General features: G+C 45.7%; 1 protein-coding gene across 1 annotated transcript in view; it reads right to left on the bottom strand.

The window, feature by feature from the left end:
• Positions 1 to 961: 961 nt before the first annotated feature.
• Positions 962 to 23,238, bottom strand: part of LOC134958811 (TRIO and F-actin-binding protein-like) — a 132,467-nt gene continuing 110,190 nt past the window's right edge. Inside the window, exons 11-15 of the mRNA XM_063941532.1 lie at positions 13,330 to 13,398; positions 6,624 to 6,692; positions 5,750 to 5,824; positions 3,498 to 3,568; positions 962 to 1,022 (exon numbers count right to left, since the gene is read on the bottom strand). Of these exons, the coding sequence (XP_063797602.1) occupies positions 962 to 1,022; positions 3,498 to 3,568; positions 5,750 to 5,824; positions 6,624 to 6,692; positions 13,330 to 13,398 (345 nt within the window). The remainder of the gene's footprint in view (positions 1,023 to 3,497; positions 3,569 to 5,749; positions 5,825 to 6,623; positions 6,693 to 13,329; positions 13,399 to 23,238) is intronic.

Genomic DNA, 23,238 nt, shown 5'->3' with positions numbered 1-23,238 from the left:
TGCCTCCCACGGCACCTTGGGATCTCGATGTGGTGCTGCATTTCCTCCAATCAGACTGGTTTGAGCCGTTACAGGAGGTGGATGTAAAATATCTTACGTGGAAGACCGTCACACTGTTGGCCTTGGCTTCAGCAATACATGTGTCGGAGCTGGGGGCTTAATCTCACAAAACTCCCTATTTAATTTTCCATGAGGACAGAGCTGAACTCAGAACTCAATTTCTTCCTAAGGTGGTATCTGCGTTTCACATCAAGCAACCTATTGTGGTCCCAGTTGTCACCGACACCTCTGCTACTTAAAAGTCTTTGGATGTTGTGAGGGCTTTGAAGGTGTATTTGAAAAGAACAGCTAGACGGACTCGCTGTTAGTTCTTTATGATCCCAATAAGATTGGGTGTCCTGCTTCAAAGCAGACTTACTATCCAGCATGCTTATTCCACGGCTAGTTTGCCATGCCCAAAATCTGTACAGGCCCACTCTACTAGGTCGGTGGGTTCTTCCTGGGCAAATGCCCGGGGTGTCTTGGCTTTACAGCTCTGCCGAGCAGCTACTTGGTCAGGTTCGTACACGTTTGCTAAGTTCTACAAGTTCGATACTTTGGCCTCTGAGGACCTTCAGTTTGGTCAGTCAGTTCTGCAGGAACCTCAGCACTCTCCCACCCGGTTTGGGAGCTTTGGTACATCCCCATGGTACTAAATGGACCCAGTATCCTGTAGGACGTAAGAGAAAATAGGATTTTAATTACCTACCGGTAAATCCTTTTCTCGTAGTCCATAGAGGATACTGGGGTCCATTTAGTACCATGGGGTATAAACGGGTCCACTAGGAGCCATGAGCACCTTAAGAATCTGATAGTGTGGGCTGGCTTCTCTCTCTATGCCCCTCTTACCAGACTTGGCTTGCCATTGGCATGTGCCATAGCCAATGGCAAGCCAACACTTACGTACCACAATGGAATTCGCTTATCCCAGGTTTATTGGAATTTCTATGGTGATAAAATACTGAATGGGAGATGTATTAAACCTTCAAGAGAGATAAAGTGGAGAATTTGCTTATAGCAACCATCAACCAATCAGATTCTATCATTTATCTAGCACAGTCTATAAAATAGCAAAAGCTTATTGGTTGCTATAGGCAACTTTTCCACTTTATCTCTCCTGGAGGTTTGATACATCTCCCCCCCAGGGAGAGCTCAGGAGATTTGGTTAAGGCAAGGTTGGTGCTTCTTGTCTGGTATAATGGCGAATGAAGAATTGTGGACAGTTGATTGCCTCTGAACCATGGGGTGAGGGAAAGTCTAGATACTAATGATGATGGTTGCAGCTGCAGACATAAATACAGGATAGGCTTCAACATGCACACGCATGGCTCGTTGGCTTACACGGGTGATTCTCGGATTAGCATTAGAAAGTAAATAGCCTGCCAAGGCCGTAAGGAAAAGCAGATGTGTGCCACTCAGAATCAGGTCCTCTATGCACCTTTACTGCTATTACTATCATTATTTATTTGTGAGATAAGATCCCTATAGCACATTGGTACCCAGTCCCTCTGCACCCTACTGCCTGAGTTAGGCCAAGTTACAACTCAGACACAGTTGTCAGGAAAACAGCTGTACAGGTACCGCTCTGTTTACTAATCAGGATAATAACTTTTTTAATCAGATCTGCAATATTTTATATCAATTATTGAAGACAATAGTAGCATCAAGTCATATTTCAGCTACAGGTGTAAGCATAAAGCACAGGTGCACACAGAAGAATATTACACATACATACATACATACATACATACAATACATACATACATACATACATACATACATGGGCATAACTATAGTGGGTTCAAGTGGTGCCACTGCTATAGGGCCCAGTGGCTTAGGAGAGCCTGGACCCAGGTTATAAAGTTGCATGCCAATTTCCCATATTTGCCCGCTAAGCAATTGGGTCTGATCCATTGCTCAGCCTGAATTGTATGACATTACATTTTCAATGACAGGTGTGTGTAGTGGATGTTATAATAATGGTAAAATGCCACTATAATATGTCATAATCTGATCTGCTCATTGTAATGTGGAGGGCACTATAATGTTACATAATAAGAACTGGGGCACTGTCATGTGGCACAATATGAAATGGAGGCACTACAGTATGGCACAATATCAAGGACACTAATGTGGCACAGTATGAACAGGGGGCACTGTAATGTGGCATAATATGAACTGGGATACACTTAGTTTTGTTTGTGCCATGCAGGGGCGGATCCAGAAGAAAATGATAGGGGGGGCACCATGGAAGGGGCAAGTACATTTGCGTGCGGCTTCGGTGCATGTGAGGTGGCGCTTCTTATACAATGCCCACAGTTGTAGCGCTCATTATGCAATGTCCACTGTACTGGTAGTGCCCCTTATACAGACCCCATAGTAGTGGTGTCCCTTATGCAATGCCCGTATTGCCCCCAGTAGTAATGTTGCCTGTAGTAATGCCCCCAGTCATTATGCCCCCAGTGATAATGCCTCTGCAGTTATGACCCCAGTAGTTTAGCCACCAGTAGTAATGCCCCCCTATAGTTTGCCCCATTGTAGTTTAGCCCCTGTAGTTATGCCCCCCTTATAGTTTAGCCTCCAGTAGTAATGCCCCCAATAGTTTGGCCCCTGTAGTTATGCCCCCAGTAGTTTGGCTCCCCCTGTAGTTTAGCCCCCAAGTAGTTCTGCCCCTGTAGTTTAGCCCCCAAGTAGTAATGCCCCCAATAGTTTGGCCCCTGTAGTTATGCCCCCCAGTAGTTTGGCTCCCCCTGTAGTTTAGCCCCCAAGTAGTAATGCCCCTGTAGTTTAGCCCCCAAGTAGTAATGCCCCCTGTAGGTGCCCCTCAGTAATAATGCCCCCAGTAGCTGCCCCCCCAGTAATAATGCCCCCAGTAGCTCCCCCCCAGTATTGATGCCCCCAGTTATAATGCCCCCCCTCAGTAGTAATGCCCCTTGTTGATGCCCCCCCCAGTAGTAATGCCCCTTGTTGGTGCCCCCCCAGTAGTAATGTCCCCCCGTAGTTTCCCCCAGGAGATGCCCCCGCTGCATTAAGGAAGAAAAAAACATAATACTTACCGAGCCCCGTTCCCGCGCCGCTGCAGTACTCCTTCTGGCTGGCGTCCTCTCCTCAGTACTATGAGAGAGACGTCATGACTGACGTCTCTCCCATAGCGCACGGCGCAGTGACAGCGCCGGAAGCCGGAGCTCAGTACTGAGCTCCTGCCTCCGGCTACCGCTGTGCAGGGAGACGGGCGCCCGCTGGTAACACAATCTCAGCGGGCGCCCGTCATCTCCCTGTGCGGCGCCGACGCCGCGGGGGGGGGGGGAAGCCACAAATGACAAGGGGGGCACGGGCCCGAGTGCCCCCCCCCTGGATCCGCCACTGGTGCCATGCATATATAAACACCTACAGTACTGTATATTTTCTAACTAATTTGCACAGGTGCACACAGGAGAACATTATACATATATACACACCTATATTGCCTCACCGATTTTAGGAAGGTCTCACGATTTTTCCAGGCGAGTTCAGACATGTTTTCTTCTTTCTGAACCAAAAATGTAAGCCTTTTATGTATAAGCTTAGGGAATCATTGGTGAGATACAGTGCAATGTAATATCATAGATAGTCCAAAACTCAGGGAGCACTAGGAAATCATTTAATACAAATAAAGTTCACACTTTCTAATCCAGGATCACACAATTCATGGAATAGAAGGCTTTCACATGGAACAGAGTTTAGTGAGTCATGGTAATTATTACAGAACACTATATAGAGAGATACAACATTGGGCCTAATTCAGAACTGATCGCTCACAAGGGTTTTTGTGGACTGCTGCAAACAGAAAGTCGCCGCCCATAGTGGAGTGTATTTTCGCTTTGCAAGTGTGCGAACGCATGTGTAGCAGAGATGTACAAACAGATCTTGTGCAGTCTCTGAGTAGCCTAGGACTTGCTCAGCCGCTGTGAACACTTCAGCCTGTCCGGGACCGGAACTGACGTCAGGAACCCTCCCTGCTAATGCTTGGACACGCCTGCGTTTTTCCAACTACTCCCAGAAAACGGTCAGTTACCACCCACAAATGGCTTCTTCCTGGCAATCTCCTTGCGATCGCCCATGTGAATGGATTCTTTGTACAAACCCATCGCTGAGCAGTGATCCGCTTTGTACCTGTGCAATGCGCCTGCGCATTGCGGTGCATACGCATGCACAGTTCTAACCTGATCGCAGCGCAGCAAAAAACGCTAACTAGCGATCAGGTCTGAATTACCCCCATTATCCTCAGACTCACAAACTTTAATTTTTCAAGGAAGGTTTGTTTAGACCTTGTGATCAACACACTCAGATGATGCATTTGCACAGCAGCAATGTATTCCATTTAAAGGATAAATTTCAATGTTGGATTTTCTTTAGAAATGCCTTCATACTGTTCACATTGTACCTGATTCCAAATTGCATGTAAGTCTGCTGCAAGTGCGGCCACATTGTGTGCTAAATTTAGATCTATGCCTGTATTCACAGTTGGCCACGTCTATGCAGACACACCGCCCCATCCATCTTCTGGTTGAAGTATCAATAATCACTATCAACACTAATTTGCACTAGTCCTATACTTAAAATTAGATGAATCTCTGCATAAACTCAACTTTACGCAGCCATCAATTCTGGCTACATGCCCTAATAACAGCCTTCATGCAAATGCCCCACATTCAGAGTGAGAAGAAATGACTTGCCTGCTACTTTGAATCAGACCCACAGCAATTAAAGTGCACTTGGTGCAAAATTAAAATAAGTACAGTGTTATATTACATTTAGTGTGCGCAGGTGTCCACACCCATGCAGCCTGGCATAATACAATACAATGCAGCTGTGTAATGATCCAGTCTAAAGGGCCCCATTCACTTACGCGACATGTCTGTCTGACATGTCGCAGGCGATCACCCCAGCAGCCTCCCGGGGGCAGGATAACCCAAGATACATTGTAGGCTGTCCTTTTGCATACAATGTATTTTGGGCGATCCCAGCCATGCCTGCGGGGTCGGACATGATTGAATGTGCAGCACATTCAATCTGGAGAATCCGACCGATGCTCAGGTGAACGTGTATCGGATCGGAAACACCTCCAAAATGCCCGATTTCATCCGATATATTGGGCCGAATGCCCCAAATCAGGCATTATCATCCTAGTGTATGGGGCCCTTAACAATAAGAAAGACACAAGATAAAAAGGAAACAAACTATTATATCCAGAATTTGAACTTTTGCACTGTGCACTTGGCCAATATTAAGAACCAGGACAAACAGATCCAAGAGATCATTGGCCTAATTCAGACCTGATCGCAGCAGGAAAATTGTTCTCTAATGTGCCCTGCAGGTGGGGCAGATATAACATGCAGAGTTAGATTTGGGTGGGTTATTTTGTTTCTGTGCAGGGTAAATACTGGCTGCTTTATTTGTACACTGCAATTTAGATTTCAGTTTAAACACACGCCACCAAACGCTCTCTGCACATGTTATATCTGCCCCCCCCCCTGCAGTGCACATGGCTTTGCCCATTAGAGAACAATTTTGCTGCTGCGATCAGGTCTGAATTAGGCCCCATGTGCTATTCACAATGATGTATATTAGCTATATACCACAACTAGGTGAGGTATTAGGGCAGAGCCTCAAGGCTGATGATCAGAAATGCACATTTGGAATCAGTTATGATCAAACACAAAAACAGAACCTTCTCTTGTGCTCCTACTGGTCGCAGTATTTTATCCCGATTAATCCACTCAGGCTCTGGGAATGCTCTCCGTCCCTGATGGAGGTACCAAGTTGTTATCAGATATGACTGAATACTTTCCATGACACAGAATGCTTCAATTGTAATTATTTTCCTTTATTTACATAGGGGTGAAGAAAAAAAACATACAACTATAGCAATTCAGTAACCTATGGCCCTCATTCCGAGTTGTTCGCTCGGTAAAAATCTTTGCATCGCAGCGATTTTCCGCTTAGTGCGCATGCGCAATGTTCGCGCTGCGACTGCGCCAAGTAAATTTGCTATGCAGTTAGGAATTTTACTCACGGCTTTTTCATCGTTCTGGTGATCGTAATGTGATTGACAGGAAATGGGTGTTACTGGGCGGAAACTGGCCGTTTTATGGGCGTGTGCGAGAAAACGCTACCGTTTCTGGGAAAAACGCAGGAGTGGCTGTAGAAACGGAGGAGTGTCTGGGCGAATGCTGGGTGTGTTTGTGACGTCAAACCAGGAACGACAAGCACTGAACTGATCGCAGATGCCGAGTAAGTCTGAAGCTACTCAGAAACTGCTAAGAGAGGTGTAATCGCAATTTTGAGAATCTTTCGTTCGCAATTTTAAGAAGCTAAGATTCACTCCCAGTAGGCGGCGGCTTAGCGTGAGTAAATCTGCTAAAAGCAGCTTGCGAGTGAACAACTCGGAATGAGGGCCAATATACAGAGAGATGAGAGGCACAGCTTACTACACTTTGAGGTGACAAGTATGTGTTCAATGTATAGGCGGTCAGTTTCAAAAAGTACAGTTCATCCTCAGCTACCCCAAATTCGTATTCCACTACTTCTCTGTACTCCCTCACCTGAGTCAATGTTCGGTGAGGTGAGGCGTCCCGGCTCCTTGTACTTCTAGCTTTGGAGCTGCTGAACTCCTGCACAAAGACACAATGCTTTCATTCCGGTAGCCATTACATGCGTGTGCAAGTTCCCCACACTCAGCTACAGTATTAGTTAGTGAGCACTTTATATTTGATATTCCTCAATTCCTCAAATTCTAATTTTAATAGAATTACTAAGACAAAAAAGGATATATAGAGAGCTACTGCATACACAGGTTTTCAGTGGAGGTTTATAAAAGGCCGGGTCATCAACCCCCCAACAACATACAGTATGATGGAAAAAAAGGCAAATAAATGCACTACTGCGCACAGCCTAATAAAATAATCCTAACACCAATCAATAAAAATAATAAAATTAGGCAGGTGGGGGGCGGCCTTTATTGTTGTGCCTCGGGGCGCCCTCACCCCTGATTCCACCCCAAGGTATCATAGCACTCTATATGGAATATTATACTATGTTAAACTTGAATATTGGGGGTAATTCCAAGTTGATTGCAGCAGGAAATTTTTTAGCAGTTGGGCAAAACCATGTGCACTGCAGGTGGGGCAGATATAACATTTGCAGAGAGAGTTAGATTTCGTTGGGTTATTTTGTTTCTATGCAGGGTAAATACTGGCTGCTTTATTTTTACACTGCAATTTAGATTGCAGATTGAACACACCACACCCAAATCTATCTCTCTCTGCACATGTTATATCTGCCTCCCCTGCAGTGCACATGGTTTTGCCCAATTGCTAACAAACTTGAAGCTGCGATCAACTCAGAATTACACCCATTGTCTTATATATGCTACTTTCTGTGTGCTAGTATAATAGGATTCTTTTATTAGGCTGTGTGCGGTAGTGGGCGTATTTGTTTTGTTTTGTTTGTTTGTTTGTTTTTTCATCGATTGCATTACTATTCAACCACGTTGCTTCAAATTTAGCAAAACAAAAGTATTGTGTATTCTACAATGCATTCATCGAAAGTTTATTGTATCCTTACAGTTTACTGTATACCAAAAGTGTAAACATTTGTGATACAGTATTTAGAGATAATTCATTATATCAACTGAATTTAGGGCAGACAAAAAATGCCAAGGGCTTCACTGCAAATTACATCACAAAGGGTAAAAGTGCATACTGCCCACTCAATGCTTTTTCTTTGGGAAGAAATACCAACTTTAACGCGTTATTCCTCAACAACCTGACCACTTATAAAAATTCTGTGACCTTATTGCACATCTACATGACAGACCCTATCGAATGACACCTGAACCATCAAAATCGGTGCTGTCATTGCAAAGTAGTTGCTTTCATAAAAAAATTACTTAGGTGGTTACCCAATATAACCCAATATATTTGCCTACTTCAACATACTGTACTATTTTCTTTTGTGTAGTTTCCCACTGCATGTTACCGATCTATGAATTTGCTCATCCTGCCCACTGTAACCTATATAGTGGTATCTAGGTGGCTGCATATTCTGGTTCTTACAAGCAGGAACGGCACCCTGCAGCCAGTATCACTGTGGCAGTGACCACCAGAGCATCCTTTGGACGCTCCAGGCAAGCACCCTGCCATCTTACAGCTGATCAAAGCATCCTCAGGACGCACTGAGTGGTGCTGCACATCCTGATGCTTACGAACCCATCCTGAATGTGCGCCTTCATGACATCATACGTTTATATGGTGGGACCAGTTGAGGGCAGCATAGAACCCTGTTACGGCACTGCTTTCAAGGGCACGCTGAACAACGTATAGAATTATTTATGCAGTGGATATCTTGTTAGTTGCTTTTCATTTTAACCCTTGTATGTCTTGTTTCCATGTATTACTTACCTTACACATCGTATCCTATTTAGTGCACTCAAGGTGGCTGTCTCCCCTGATACTCTGCATAGGATGAACAGTGCATGGTTCTGATCAGGGACTTATTAAGAGAGGAGGGGACCCGTGTGCAGTTTCTGTCTGGGCCCCCTCCGGCAGCACAGACACTATGGACACTAGTGTCATGAGGAGACCCTAGTACTGCCTCAAAGTGTAGTGTGCATGTACAGGTCTCTAGGGAAATGATGCAGGGGCCATTTTCCCAGTTATTTTCCTACTGTGAATGCGTGACACGCCAGGAAAATGGCCGCTGTGCATCTTCCCAGTGATTTGGACTCCGGATAGGTAATTATTGAAAAACTGGGTGCAGTGTGGGCCACCCTAGACCCAGAGGCCCATGTGTACGGCACTCTGCACCCATTATAGATATGCCACTGGCTTTGAGGATTTTGCAAGAGTCATCTATTATTTTTATCTCACACATTATCTATCATCTCTTCCAGACATTGCTTATTCTGCCCAGTCTAATCCTATGAAGTGCAGCTAATATGGCTACTTCACCTGGATCCTTTGTGGGTAGGATAAAGAACCTTTGGAACTGATGATCCAAAATGGCTGCCCAAACTTTATTATATTCATGGTTTATGTATGTTCTGAAAATCTATACCTCTATATTATGAACCCTTACATAACCATCAGTTCTAACTATTTGTCATCCCACGTATGGGTGTACCAGGTGATGCAGCCATCATGGGTGCACTACAGAGGTTACAATGTGTGAGATAAACCATACTAGAAACTAAGACATATGGGGTGACTACAATGGTATGCAGTTAACATTCCACCCGTCTGGATCCCGGCTGTCTGAATACCGACACCGGAATCCCAATGGGAGTACTATGCCACCGAATACTAGTGAGGTAGGTAATTCCCCCTCTATGGGCATCCACGACACCCATAGAGGGAGAATAGAACCTGTGGCGAGCTAAGCTTGCCACCTAGCCCGCAAGGGGCTTCATTGCTCTCGCCCCCATGATGCCATTCTAGCGCCTGGGATGGCGATGTCGGTATACTGACATTCGACATTCCGTGCGGCGAGATCACATACCGATCCCGACTAAAACATGTGTAGGATAAGAATGGATAGTTCCACGTGTTGAAGAACCACCTGAGACAGCCATGTGGGGTGCACTGTGTATGTTACATTGTAATTATTACTATACGCTACTGGAATGTATTAATTTTATTAATAATAATTATTATTATTATTATTATCACCACCATTAATTTACAGTAGTAGAAAGAAAATGATTGGCTGACTTTATGTAAGTTAGACTGTGAGTGTGTAGGCAGACAGTAACAGCAGCCTTTTACTGTACTTCTATATGGAGGCTGAACAGTCTTTGGCCCGGATGTAATGGCTTGCGAGACGGCCGGATCTCCGAGACTCCGGCCGAACTCATTCGTTTTTTTAAAGCAGAAAATGTTTACAAGGCAGAAACAACCAGGTTTTTCCCTGTAAACGTTTGTTTCTTAAAAAAACAAACTAGTTCGGCCGGAGTCTCGGCGCTACGGCCATCTCGCAAGCCATTACATCTGGCCCTTTATCTTGCTTAAGATCTGTAGAGTAAAGCAATACTCTAGTTCATTATTTGTGTATGTCATGTTGTTTCTGTTGACTGCTATATATTGTTATGCAAATCATCTTACATATTTCAAAAAATTTTAAGTAATAATTACCAAAGAAGTAATAGGTCTGGCGCTAGAAATGAGACAGTCTTACCACAAGCAGCTGAATAAAGGGTATATTTAGTCCCAATAAAACATTATAGGAAGGTAAATACAGTGTTAGAAAGACTGGATATGGTAAAATACATATATTACATTTACGTTTGATCAATAAAAAGTAATTGTTGCAACAAATTTTATAAATATATAAAAAACACACAAAAATGGGCAAACATTAGCACTGCATCCATATGTAATTAATAGAAAAATTAGCTTGGACTTGCATATAAATTCAATCCAAGGAGCATATATAGCAGCTAATAGGATATCTGTTTTTATAACATTACCTCTCCAAATGAATTTAAGAGTAATTGCTGACTGGGTGCTCTGGGATACTACACTTGTTAGTAAATAACCTATATCAGCTATCATTTGTCTGAAGAACTAGCTATATTAAATTATAATTGATTGAGAATATGATCAATAAATCCCAACATTAATCTAATTGTACAAATAATATCCTATGTGACTTTGATGTTAGTTTTGATACAGTTTTCTATATAACCACCTTCTCCCTATCCTGTTTCATCTCACTCTTTTCACCTTGTCTTAAGTCTGCATTATGCCAGTCATAGGTTAGTTATGACCACACGCAAACAGAACTTGATCTTGTGCTCCTATTGGTCCCAGTGTATTATCCTGATTCATCCACTCTGGCTCTGGGAATGCTGTCTGTCCCTGATGGAGGTACATAGGGCCTAATTCAGATCTGATTGCAGCTGCAAATTTGTTAGCAAATGGGCAAAACGATGTGCACTGCACAGGGGCAAACGCAGGATTTTCATGGGGGGGTTTCCGCACATAGCATACACACACTGCATATACATGCAAACACACACACACATACACATCATATGCATGCCAGCACACACACAGCATATACACACACACAAACAGCATACACACACATATACACAGAAACATACAAACACACACAGCATATACACACACAAACAGCATACCCACACATATACACAGAAACACACACAAACAAACAAACAAACAAACACAAAGCATACATGCACATCATATACACACAAAAAGCATACACACATATACACAGAAACACACACTGCATATACACACAAACACAAAGAATATACATACTCACAAACAGCATCAACACACATATCATACACAGAAACACAGACACAGCATATACAAACAAACACACACAAAGCATATACACAAACACAAACAGCATACACACATAGCATATACACACAAACACACCCCATATACACAAACACACACAGCATATACACAAACACACACATAGCATGCAGACACACATAGCATGCACACACAGCATATACACACATCATATACATATACACTTATCACACACACACACACACACACACACACACACACACACACACACACACACACACACATACATATCATACACACAAACACACACATAGCATGCATCCCCCCCAAACATCAGAACAGTGAATGCTACTACACTAAGACACCATAATAACTATGCCCCCAGCACCTGGCTGCTCAGCTGCAGAGGACAGTCACTGCCTCAGCCTCACCCGTCGCTCCAGCTCTGTCCTGAAGTCACATGGGAGGTCTGCCTGGGAGGAGCTCCACACTGCCTCTGCAGCTAGCTCCCGCCCCCACATTCACATGATTCATCCGGCGTGGAGAGCAAGACGCAGCAGCCGGCAGCCGCACAGGCTGCAGTACTGTTTGCAATTGAATAAACATCGGTCAGCTGAAACTGGGGGGGGGGGGGGGCGGATATAACATGTGCAAAGAGAGTTAGATTTGGGTGTAGTGTGTTCAAACTGAAATCTAAATTGCAGTGTAAAAATAAAGCAGCCATTATTTACCCTGCACAGAAACAATATAACACACCCATATCTTAAGGCCAGTACTCACCAGCCGATGCGGGAGAGATGTGTGCTGAGCGTGCGGGGGGAGACGGGGGGGGGGGGCGCTAATTTCACCTAGCGGGTGAAGTGAGCGACCTGCTAGATTGGCCAATCTAGCAACAGCGATAGCGATGCGCGGGGCTGCGCATCACTATCGCTGTGAGGGATACACACGGAGCGATCATGCTTAAAATCTAAGCAATGTAGTCAGATTGTTTAGATTTTAAGCAGCGATTGCTCCGTGAGTACCCCCCTTATCTCTCTCTGCACATGTTATATCTGCCGCCCCTGCAGTGCACATGGTTATGCCCATTAGCTAATAAACTTGCAGCTGTGATCAGATCTGAATTAGGCCCATAGTTGTTATGCCGGCGTACGGGATTCCGTTGCCCAGCATACCAGCGCTGGATCCCAACCGCCGGCATGCCGACAGTGGGGTGAGCGCAAAAGAGCACCTTGCGGGCTCACTACGTCCGCCACGCTGTGGGCGCGGTGGCGCTTATTCTCCCTCCAGGGGTGTCGTGGACCCCCAAGAGGGAGAATAGTTGTTGGTTTTTAGGCTGTTGGGATCCCGGCGTCGGTATGCTGAGCGCCGGGATCCCGACAGCTGGCATATCAAATGCCTCCCATTGTTATCAGATATGACTGAATACTTTTCATGACACAGGATACTTGAATTATAAAGTATTTCCTACAGTATATTTGCATAAGGGAGAAGAATAAAACATACAAATACAGCTATTCAGTAACCTATATACAGAGAGGTGAGAGGCCCAGCTTACTACACTTTGAGATGTCAAGTATGTGTTTAATCTTTAGGTGGTCAACTACAGAAAGGACAATTTATCCTCAGTTACCCAAATTGCTTCTTTGCACTCCCTCACCCCAGGGCAGTAGATGGCTTGGCCATGCTCAGGTGCTTTTCAGGGGATGTGGCCTAATCATGGGAGGCGTGGCCCTGCACACTTAGAAAAAACCATAGGAACAATAATACTCTAAGTGCCTCCCTGGCCACACAGCAGCCCAGCACACAGCAGCATATGCTGGGCTGAGGAGAAGAGCTGCAAGTGCTGCTGCCAGGTAAAGAGGACGAGAACTTGGATGGGGAACCCTCCGTCAAGCCTGTGCCCGGGAAAATAATACCTCCCCCTCTCCCACCCCCACCCTTCTCTGTGCCACTGCCTCACCTGAGCCCCTGATCGGTGTGGTGAGGCGTCCCGGCTCCTCGCACTTCTAGTTTTTGTACTGCTGATCTCCTGCACAAAGACACAATGTTTAATTCCCAGTAACCATTAAATGCGTGAACAAGTTCCTCATACTCAGCTACAATATTATTTAGTGAATTACTTTATATTTGATATTCCTCAATTCCTCAAATTCTCATTGTCTCATTTTAATAGCATTATGTGTATAAAAATTAAGCAAATTGAGTGAATAAGGTATGTACTTTTTTTTATTTAAACTGTTTTTATTAAGGCAGCAGACAGATCATCACAACAGTACATTTCCAAAAGAAGGGGACAAGATCATCGCATATCATATATGTCAATATAAAACATTTAAAGCACCCAAAGCATGGAAAAAAGTTGTCTGCTTATTTTTCAACATCAAAACATGTAAAAGGGGAACATTCTAACAAAACAGCTTAGGAAAATAGGAAAGGAGAGAAAGTGAGGGAAGAGGAGGAAGAAAGAGAAAGGGAAAGTTATGAAATGTAGAGGCAGGTGAGAGTATCTGCACAGAAAGGACGAATCCTTTGGGAGATAAGGGGGGGACCTTTTCAAGTAGAGATCTGAAACATGCTAGATAGACACATTATACGTAATGAGAGAAGAACTAAGTAGTTATATAAGACCGATACACAGGTGACTCCTTGAAATCATACCAGGGAAACCAGATGGCTGTAAAGTTAATAGTTTTCCCTGATGAGAAGGAGATAAGGTCTTCCATATCTAAAAAGTAATCAATCTTTTTAAACCATAATTTAATCTAGGGCGGTGAGGTGGACCTCCAAAGAGTTGGATTAACCGCTTTTGCAGCATTGCTAAGATGTCTCAATAGGGAGCATTTGTAGGAATGCGCGCTCACGGAGGTGTGATTGAGGAGCCAAAATCCCGGGTCCTTTGGGACTACATCCCCCACTATCAGTTCGGAACATTTAACTACCTCTGTCCAAAATGGAGTTATAAAAGGGCAGTCCCACCATATGTGCACGAAACTCCCTGGGGCGTTTCTACATCTCCAGCAAAGATTTGAGAGAGAGGGAAACATTTTATTAAGAACAAGAGGAGTCCTATACCACCTATAGATGAGTTTATAAAGAGTCTCTAGTGTTGATAAACATAAAGAGCTCGTCTGGGCGTTACTAAATACGGAATCCCAATTGATCTGTGTAGGTAGCCCTGACAGTTCCCTCTCCCAGGAAGCTATAAAGGTAGGAGGTTGCGGAAACAAGTCTTCCATGATAAGCGCGTAAATTTGAGAGATAGTATGTGTAGGAGAACAAGGAGAGACGAACATTTTTTCAAATACGGTGAGAGCTCTAGTTATGTCAGAAAAGTTCTTGGAAGATGTTGTGAAATGGTGAACCTGCAGGAACTTCCAAAAATCAGAACTATGTATATTCCAATGAGACTAAATATCTGAGAATGAACGCATCCTATCTGAGCTCACCAGCTGACCGACCCTGAAAATCCCGGCTTCCGCCCATGGCGCAAAAGCTGTCCCATGGAGACCTGGAACAAATTCGGGATTATGGAGAAAAGAAGTTAAAGGGGACCATTTGGAGGATATATGGCTCTTAGACCTCAACGTGGCCCATAATTTAAGTGTGGGGGAGACCGTGGGGCGGGTGATCTTCGGAAGGATAGGAAGCCAAGGTACAATTTCAATATACTATGGGAGACAACCTTCCTCCAGAAGAACCCATTGTTTGCGATCTTTAGCCCGTGACCATTCTAGAATCCTATTCAAATGTACTGCATGATAGTAGCTAGAAATATGTGGTAGTTGTTGCCCACCTTGATGCTTTCTCCTAAATAAAATGTTGTATTTAAATCTAGGCGTTTTGCATCCCCAAACAAATGCACGAATAAGAGTCTGGACGTCTCGGAACCAAAGTAGGAGGATGTGTATATGGAGGGTTTGGAGAAAGAATAATATCCTAGGAAGGGCATGCATTTTGACAACATTGATCCTGCCAAACCACGATAATCGCAATTTCCTCCACCTCTGGAAGTCAAGGCGAAGCTTCGCCAACAGGGGGCTAAAATTCAGGGAGAACGATTTGGATAAGTCGTTGGGCAGTAGCACCCCCAAATATTTTAATTTGTGGTCGTGCCAAGTAAAAGGGAAGGAGCGTTTCAAATCCTCTACTATATCAGGAGAGGTAGTTAAGTTCATGGCAATAGATTTGGAATAGTTTATTTTAAAATTAGAGAGGGCTCCAAACTTCTCAAATTCTACCATCAAATTTGGTAATGAGGTGACCGGTTTTGAAATTATAGCAAGTAAGTCGTCGGCATATAAAGCCAATTTGTATTCAGTCCCCTTTATCAGCAAGCCAGAAATATTTGGATTGGCCCTAATGCTTCGAGCTAATGTTTCCATGCAAAGGACAAAAAGCAACGGGGATAGTGGGCAACCTTGTCGTGTGCCGTTGGTAATAGAAAAGGAATCAGAAAGGGAGCCATTAATCCTGATTTTGGCGGACGGGGAAGCATAAAGAGATAGGATTCTATGAAGACAGGTATTGCCAAGCCCTAGATGTTTCAGTATGCCAGACAAAAAGTCCCAGTCCACCCTGTCAAATGCTTTTTCAGCATCGGTCGACAGCATGATTGAGGGGGACGTAATCCGGCCAGCATAGTGAATCATAGTGCTGCCCTTTCTCTTGCTAAACAGTCATACTTCAAGAACCTCATCTCCTCCCAGTCTTCCAACCCCCGGCGCCTCTTTGCCACTCTCAACTCACTCCTCTGCCCACCTCCACCTCGTCTCCCTTCCTCACTCTCTGCTCTTGACTTTGCCACTTACTTCACATCCAAAATTGACTCCATACGTCAGGACATCACATCACACCAGACCATCAGTAACCAGCCTTCTCCCATCCCTTACCAACCCTCCCCATCCCTCGCACCAACTCTGTCATCTTTCTCCCATGCATTTGGAGAGGAAGTCATGGCCCTCATTCGTCCTGTCCCCTCACCACCTCCCCACTTGATCCTATCCCCTCCCGCCTGCTCTGCTACCTCTCTTCTTCTGCTTGTTCCCATCTTTCCCACCTTCTCAATCTCTCCCTCTCATCAGGCACTGTCCCCTCTGCCTTCAAGCACGCACTCATCTCTCCTATTCTTAAAAAAACCTACCCTTGATCCAAACACTCTCTCCAACTACCGACCCATCTCTCTCCTCCCTTTTGCCTCCAAACTCCTTGAGCGTATTGTCTACAACCGCTTTACTTCCTTTCTTTCCTCACACTGTCACAACTGAGGGCCTGAGCTGACGGGAGGCAGCCTCAGTTGTAGGGGCTGAGATGTACCGGAACCTGGGAGGTTGTATCAGACCCCTGGACATGTAAGTAACATGAATAATAACTGCCCGAAGGCGTGACCACGACAACTTAGATAAAAGTCAATGATGTTTATTATGACAACTCCGCATCACAGCAGCAATAAAAGAAAACGTAAAAGTCAGCAAAGAATAAATACAGTTCCTGAGTACTACAGCATGGCAGGAGCCACAGGGCACTGGTAGTGTGAGATAGTTCTTATGATCTTCTAGATGGAAAGTCCTTACCAGGCCCGGCTGTAGCAATGGAGATAACCCAGGATTGTACCAGCTGGTGTTCCAGGAAGAGCTGGGTTGCTGAAGGTAAAACAGCTGCTGTGGATACTGGCTGGAACCAGACTGTTGTTAGCACGGAGTGGATACTGGCTGGAACCAGTTAAATAATAAATGAACTTTGGGAGCGATGAAATGTGAACTGAAATGTAGAACTTGAGAGCGGAGAAATAATAATTCCGGTGGAGAGTGGTAAAGTGTAGAAAGGACACCGGCCCTTTAAGGGAAGCTGTACTCTGCTGGAAGCTGAGGCTGGAAGCAGGTAGTGTTGTAGCTGGAAACAGATGAATCCACAATGGATTGGAGAGTCAGGCTACACCGCAGGTGGAATGCTGGTGCGGGTCTCTATGGTGGAAGTCTTGAGACAGGAGCTGGAACCTGGAAGACAATCATAGAAGAGAGACAAACAGGAACTAGGTTTGACAACCAAAGCACTGACGTCTTCCTTGCTCAGGTACAGCTTACTTATACCTGCAGCAAGGAAGGGGTTGGCTAGGCAATTATGCAAATCAACAACACAGACAGCAGATTGGTGGAAATGATCAGATGACAGAATCCAAGATGGCTGCGCCCATGCAGACACTTGGAGGGAAGTTTGGTTTGTAATCCATGTGGTCTGGGAAACAGTAATGGCGGCGCCGGCCACCGGAGACAGGAGACGCCAGGCTGATAGATGCACATTTAACCACGCGGGCACAGCGGAGGCCGCGGCTGATGAAAAGACCACTCTGCATGTGGAAACTCAGGAACAGCGGAATCCGGTCCTGGAACGCTGAGCCCGCCTTAGGAGGCATCTGAAGGGTAAGTAATGGCGTCCAGATACCCGGATCGTGACAGCACCCCCCCCTTTAGGAGTGGCCCCAGGACACTTCTTAGGCTTTAAAGGAAACTTTGCGTGGAAATTTCGAACCAAGGCAGGAGCATGGACGTCAGAGGCATTGGTCCAAGAGCGTTCTTCAGGACCATAGCCCTTCCAGTCAATGAGATACTGAAGTTGACCGTAACGGTGACGTGAGTCCAGGATCTTGGCCACTTCATACTCAACGCCTCGTTGAGTTTGGACTTTCGGAGTTGGTGGAAGTGAGGAATGAAACCGATTCAAGATTAGCGGTTTCAACAGGGAAACATGGAATGTCCTGGGTATTTTTAAGAAGGGAGGTAACTGGAGTCTGTAAGCAACAGGATTGATGACTTGATCAATTTTAAAAGGACCGATGTAGCGAGGTGCAAACTTCATACTGGGAACTCTTAACCTCAAATTCTTCGTGGATAACCATACCCGATCACCCACCTTGAGAGCAGGAACTGCTCGACGCTTCTTATCCGCAAACTTCTTGTACCTGAACGATGCCTTGAGCAGAGCTGATCGTACGCTCTTCCAGATATTGGCAAACTGATGCAAGGTGATATCCACTGCGGGAACAGAAGTTGCTGGAAGCGGTTGGAACTCAGGGACTTTAGGGTGGAATCCAAAGTTGGTGAAGAATGGTGTTGAGGAAGATGAAGAATGATACTGGTTGTTATGACAGAACTCGGCCCAGGGAAGTAATTGAACCCAGTCATCTTGAGAGGAGGACACATAGATGCGGAGGAAGGCCTCCAAGTCCTGATTCACCCTCTCAGTTTGACCATTGGTCTGAGGATGGTAAGCCGTGGAAAACTTTAACTTGACTTGGAGAACTTGACATAAACTTCGCCAGAATTTGGCTGTGAATTGAACTCCTCGATCTGAGATAATTTCTTCTGGAAGACCGTGGAGTCGGAAGATCTCTTGTATGAATACTTGAGCCAACTTGGAAGCTGACGGAAGACCGGTGAGAGGAATGAAGTGTGCCATCTTGGTGAACCGGTCAACTACCACCCAGATGGTATTGAACTTGTTGCACATGGGCAAATCTGTAATAAAATCCATCGACAAATGGGTCCATGGTCGACGGGGAACAGATAGTGGAACCAGTTGCCCCGCAGGCGACTGGCGGGATACTTTATGTTGAGCACACTTTGGGCAAGATGCAATAAACTCCAAAACGTCCTTTTTCAGAGTTGGCCACCAATAGGACCTAGAGATAAACTCCAGGGTTTTTTGGATACCTGTATGTCCGGCAAAACGGGAAGCATGGGCCCAATGCATGAGCTTCTTCCTTAGTGTCGGCTTCACAAAACTTTTCCCTGATGGGGGCGTAGAGTCCATCCCTACCGTGGAGAATGCCAACGGATTTATAATAGGATGCTTGTCTGAAGACTCAGACTCATTTTCTTGCTCCCATGAGCGGGAAAGGGCATCGGCCTTGCGATTCTGAGAGCCCGGACAGAACTGGAGTTTAAAGTCGAACCTGGAAAAGAAAAGTGCCCATCTGGCCTGACGAGGGTTGAGACATTGTGCGCCTTTTAGATATAGAAGGTTCTTGTGGTCTGTAAGGATGGTGATTGAATGAGAAGCTCCCTCCAACAGATATCTCCACTCCTCTAGAGCGAGCTTGATGGCTAGCAACTCCTGGTCGCCAATGGCATAGTTGCGCTCCGCTGGGGAGAACTTCCGTGAGAAGAAACTGCAAGGATGTAAATGACCATCTTTAGCCCTCTGAGATAACACCGCTCCTACTCCAACGGAGGAGGCATCCACCTCTAAGATGAAAGGAGAGTCGATGTCAGGCTGTTTCAGGACAGGTGCAGAGATGAACCTCTGTTTTAAAAGATGAAAAGCTTGCATGGCTTCTTCAGACCACTTGGACGGGTTAGCACCCTTCTTGGTGAAAGCAGTAATAGGCGCCACAATGGTGGAAAAGTCTCGTATAAACTTTCGGTAATAATTGGCGAACCCTAAGAACCTCTGGACCCCTTTGAGGGTTAAGGGTACCGGCCAATTCTGGATTGCTTGTAGTTTCTCAGGATCCATCTCTAGTCCGGAACCGGACACAATGTACCCTAGAAACGGAATGGACTTGACTTCAAAGACGCATTTCTCTAATTTGCAGTAGAGATGATTGACACGGAGACGGGACAGAACCTCCTTTACCCAGAAACGATGTTCCTCTAAATCGTTGGCAAAAATGAGGATATCATCTAGATAGACCACGACATGACGGTATAGAATGTCTCTGAAGATCTCATTGACGAAATGCTGGAAGACAGCTGGAGCATTGCTCAATCCGAAGGGCATGACGAGGTACTCATAATGTCCGTCACGGGTGTTAAATGCGGTCTTCCACTCGTCACCCTCACGGATCCGGATGAGATTGTATGCACCTCTCAGGTCCAGCTTTGTAAAGATGGTAGCTCCGCTAACTCTGTCAAAGAGCTCAGTAATCAGGGGTAAAGGATAGCGGTTCTTGATGGTAATGTCGTTCAAACCTCTGTAGTCGATGCACGGCCGCAGACCACCATCTTTCTTCTTTACAAAAAAGAAGCCTGCGCCGGCTGGAGAAGAAGAAGGTCGAATGAACCCCTTTGCTAGGTTCTCTTTAATGTATTCCTCCATAGAATGTGTCTCGGGGAGAGACAACGGATAAGTTCGGCCTCGAGGTGGAACCTTCCCTGGAACGAGATCAATCGGGCAGTCCCATTCTCTATGAGGAGGAAGGATATCAGCAGAAGCTTTACTGAACACATCCGTGAAATCTTGATATGGAGGAGGTGGAACATCAGACGACCTGGGGGAGGAAGAACAGACAGGCAACACTTTAAACAAACATGTCTTAGTACAGGAGGAACCCCATGCCAGGATTTGCGTAGTCGTCCAATCAATTGTAGGATTGTGAAGACGGAGCCATGGAAGGCCCAGGACCACAGGATGTGTGGCTCTTGGAATCACTAAAAATGAAATAAGTTCGGAATGAAGAACTCCCACTCTCAGACGAACTGGTAGAGTCCTTAGAGAAATAACTGTATCAAAAATTTTACTGCCATCCACAGCAGTTAAGGAAAAGGACGAAGGAAGTCTCTCGGTGGGTAGGGACCACCGTTTAACATAGGCTTCAGTAATAAAGTTCCCAGCTGCTCCGGAATCCAGGAGGGCAATGACGTTCTGATAACGTTGAGCAACTTGAAGCGAGACTGGGAGGTTACAATCTTGAGGAGATGGAGAGGAGATCATTACTCCTAGCCGGCCCTCTCCTTGGCGAGCTAGGATTTGGAGTTTCCCGGACGTTTGGGACAGGCATTAATGGTGTGAGACGGAGCTGCACAATACAGACAGAGAAACTCGGAGAGACGTCTTCGGCGCTCAGCAGGAGTTAAACGGGAACGGCCAATTTGCATGGGTTCATCTGTAGTTGGTGACAGTTGGCGAGGAGGAGGAGTAGAAGATTTTGGAGCAGATGATCTTCCACGCTCAGTTGCTCTCTCTCTGAAACGTAAGTCAACTTTCGTACAAAGTGAGATTAGCTCATCTAACTTGGAGGGTAAGTCTCTGGTAGCTAACTCATCTTTAATACGCTCGGATAAACCATGCCAGAATGCAGCATACAGGGCCTCGTCGTTCCATGCCAGTTCGGATGCCAGGATCTGGAACTGTATAAGATATTGTCCTACAGTACGTGATTCCTGGCGTAAACGGAGAATCTCAGACGAAGCTGAAGTTACCCGGCCTGGCTCGTCGAAGATGCGCCTGAATGTTGACACAAATGCAGTGTAAGAAGATAGCAGGGTGTCGGACCTCTCCCATAACGGTGATGCCCAATCAAGGGCTGAGCCACTGAGAAGAGAAATAATGTAGGCAATTTTTGTACGGTCACTGGGAAAATTGCCAGGTTGTAGCTCAAACTGAATCTCACACTGGTTGAGAAATCCCCTGCAGAATCTTGGAGATCCGTCAAATTTTGCTGGCGTTGGAAGATGAAGACGTGGAGCAGAAATGGGTAAGGTGGGTGGGGTTATAGCTGGAGTCACTGTGGTTGACGCACCTGACGCGCCTGATCCACGGAGAGTTGTCTGAATCCCATCCAGCCGAGTAGAGAGATCCTGGAGACAGCGGATGATGTGGCCCTGTGCAGCCTCCTGATGTTCTAGTCGGGCTGCCAGTTCTTGCATCGGCCTGGCCGCTTGATCCTGGTCTCCGGCTGGATTCATTAGGTCAGTGCTTACTGTCACAACTGAGGGCCTGAGCTGACGGGAGGCAGCCTCAGTTGTAGGGGCTGAGATGTACCGGAACCTGGGAGGTTGTATCAGACCCCTGGACATGTAAGTAACATGAATAATAACTGCCCGAAGGCGTGACCACGACAACTTAGATAAAAGTCAATGATGTTTATTATGACAACTCCGCATCACAGCAGCAATAAAAGAAAACGTAAAAGTCAGCAAAGAATAAATACAGTTCCTGAGTACTACAGCATGGCAGGAGCCACAGGGCACTGGTAGTGTGAGATAGTTCTTATGATCTTCTAGATGGAAAGTCCTTACCAGGCCCGGCTGTAGCAATGGAGATAACCCAGGATTGTACCAGCTGGTGTTCCAGGAAGAGCTGGGTTGCTGAAGGTAAAACAGCTGCTGTGGATACTGGCTGGAACCAGACTGTTGTTAGCACGGAGTGGATACTGGCTGGAACCAGTTAAATAATAAATGAACTTTGGGAGCGATGAAATGTGAACTGAAATGTAGAACTTGAGAGCGGAGAAATAATAATTCCGGTGGAGAGTGGTAAAGTGTAGAAAGGACACCGGCCCTTTAAGGGAAGCTGTACTCTGCTGGAAGCTGAGGCTGGAAGCAGGTAGTGTTGTAGCTGGAAACAGATGAATCCACAATGGATTGGAGAGTCAGGCTACACCGCAGGTGGAATGCTGGTGCGGGTCTCTATGGTGGAAGTCTTGAGACAGGAGCTGGAACCTGGAAGACAATCATAGAAGAGAGACAAACAGGAACTAGGTTTGACAACCAAAGCACTGACGTCTTCCTTGCTCAGGTACAGCTTACTTATACCTGCAGCAAGGAAGGGGTTGGCTAGGCAATTATGCAAATCAACAACACAGACAGCAGATTGGTGGAAATGATCAGATGACAGAATCCAAGATGGCTGCGCCCATGCAGACACTTGGAGGGAAGTTTGGTTTGTAATCCATGTGGTCTGGGAAACAGTAATGGCGGCGCCGGCCACCGGAGACAGGAGACGCCAGGCTGATAGATGCACATTTAACCACGCGGGCACAGCGGAGGCCGCGGCTGATGAAAAGACCACTCTGCATGTGGAAACTCAGGAACAGCGGAATCCGGTCCTGGAACGCTGAGCCCGCCTTAGGAGGCATCTGAAGGGTAAGTAA

This window comes from Pseudophryne corroboree, chromosome 9, assembly GCF_028390025.1.
Source record: "Pseudophryne corroboree isolate aPseCor3 chromosome 9, aPseCor3.hap2, whole genome shotgun sequence".
Taxonomy (NCBI): domain Eukaryota; kingdom Metazoa; phylum Chordata; class Amphibia; order Anura; family Myobatrachidae; genus Pseudophryne; species Pseudophryne corroboree.
Note: the sequence above shows the minus strand (reverse complement) of the source record. Positions and strands in the feature narration are given on the sequence as shown.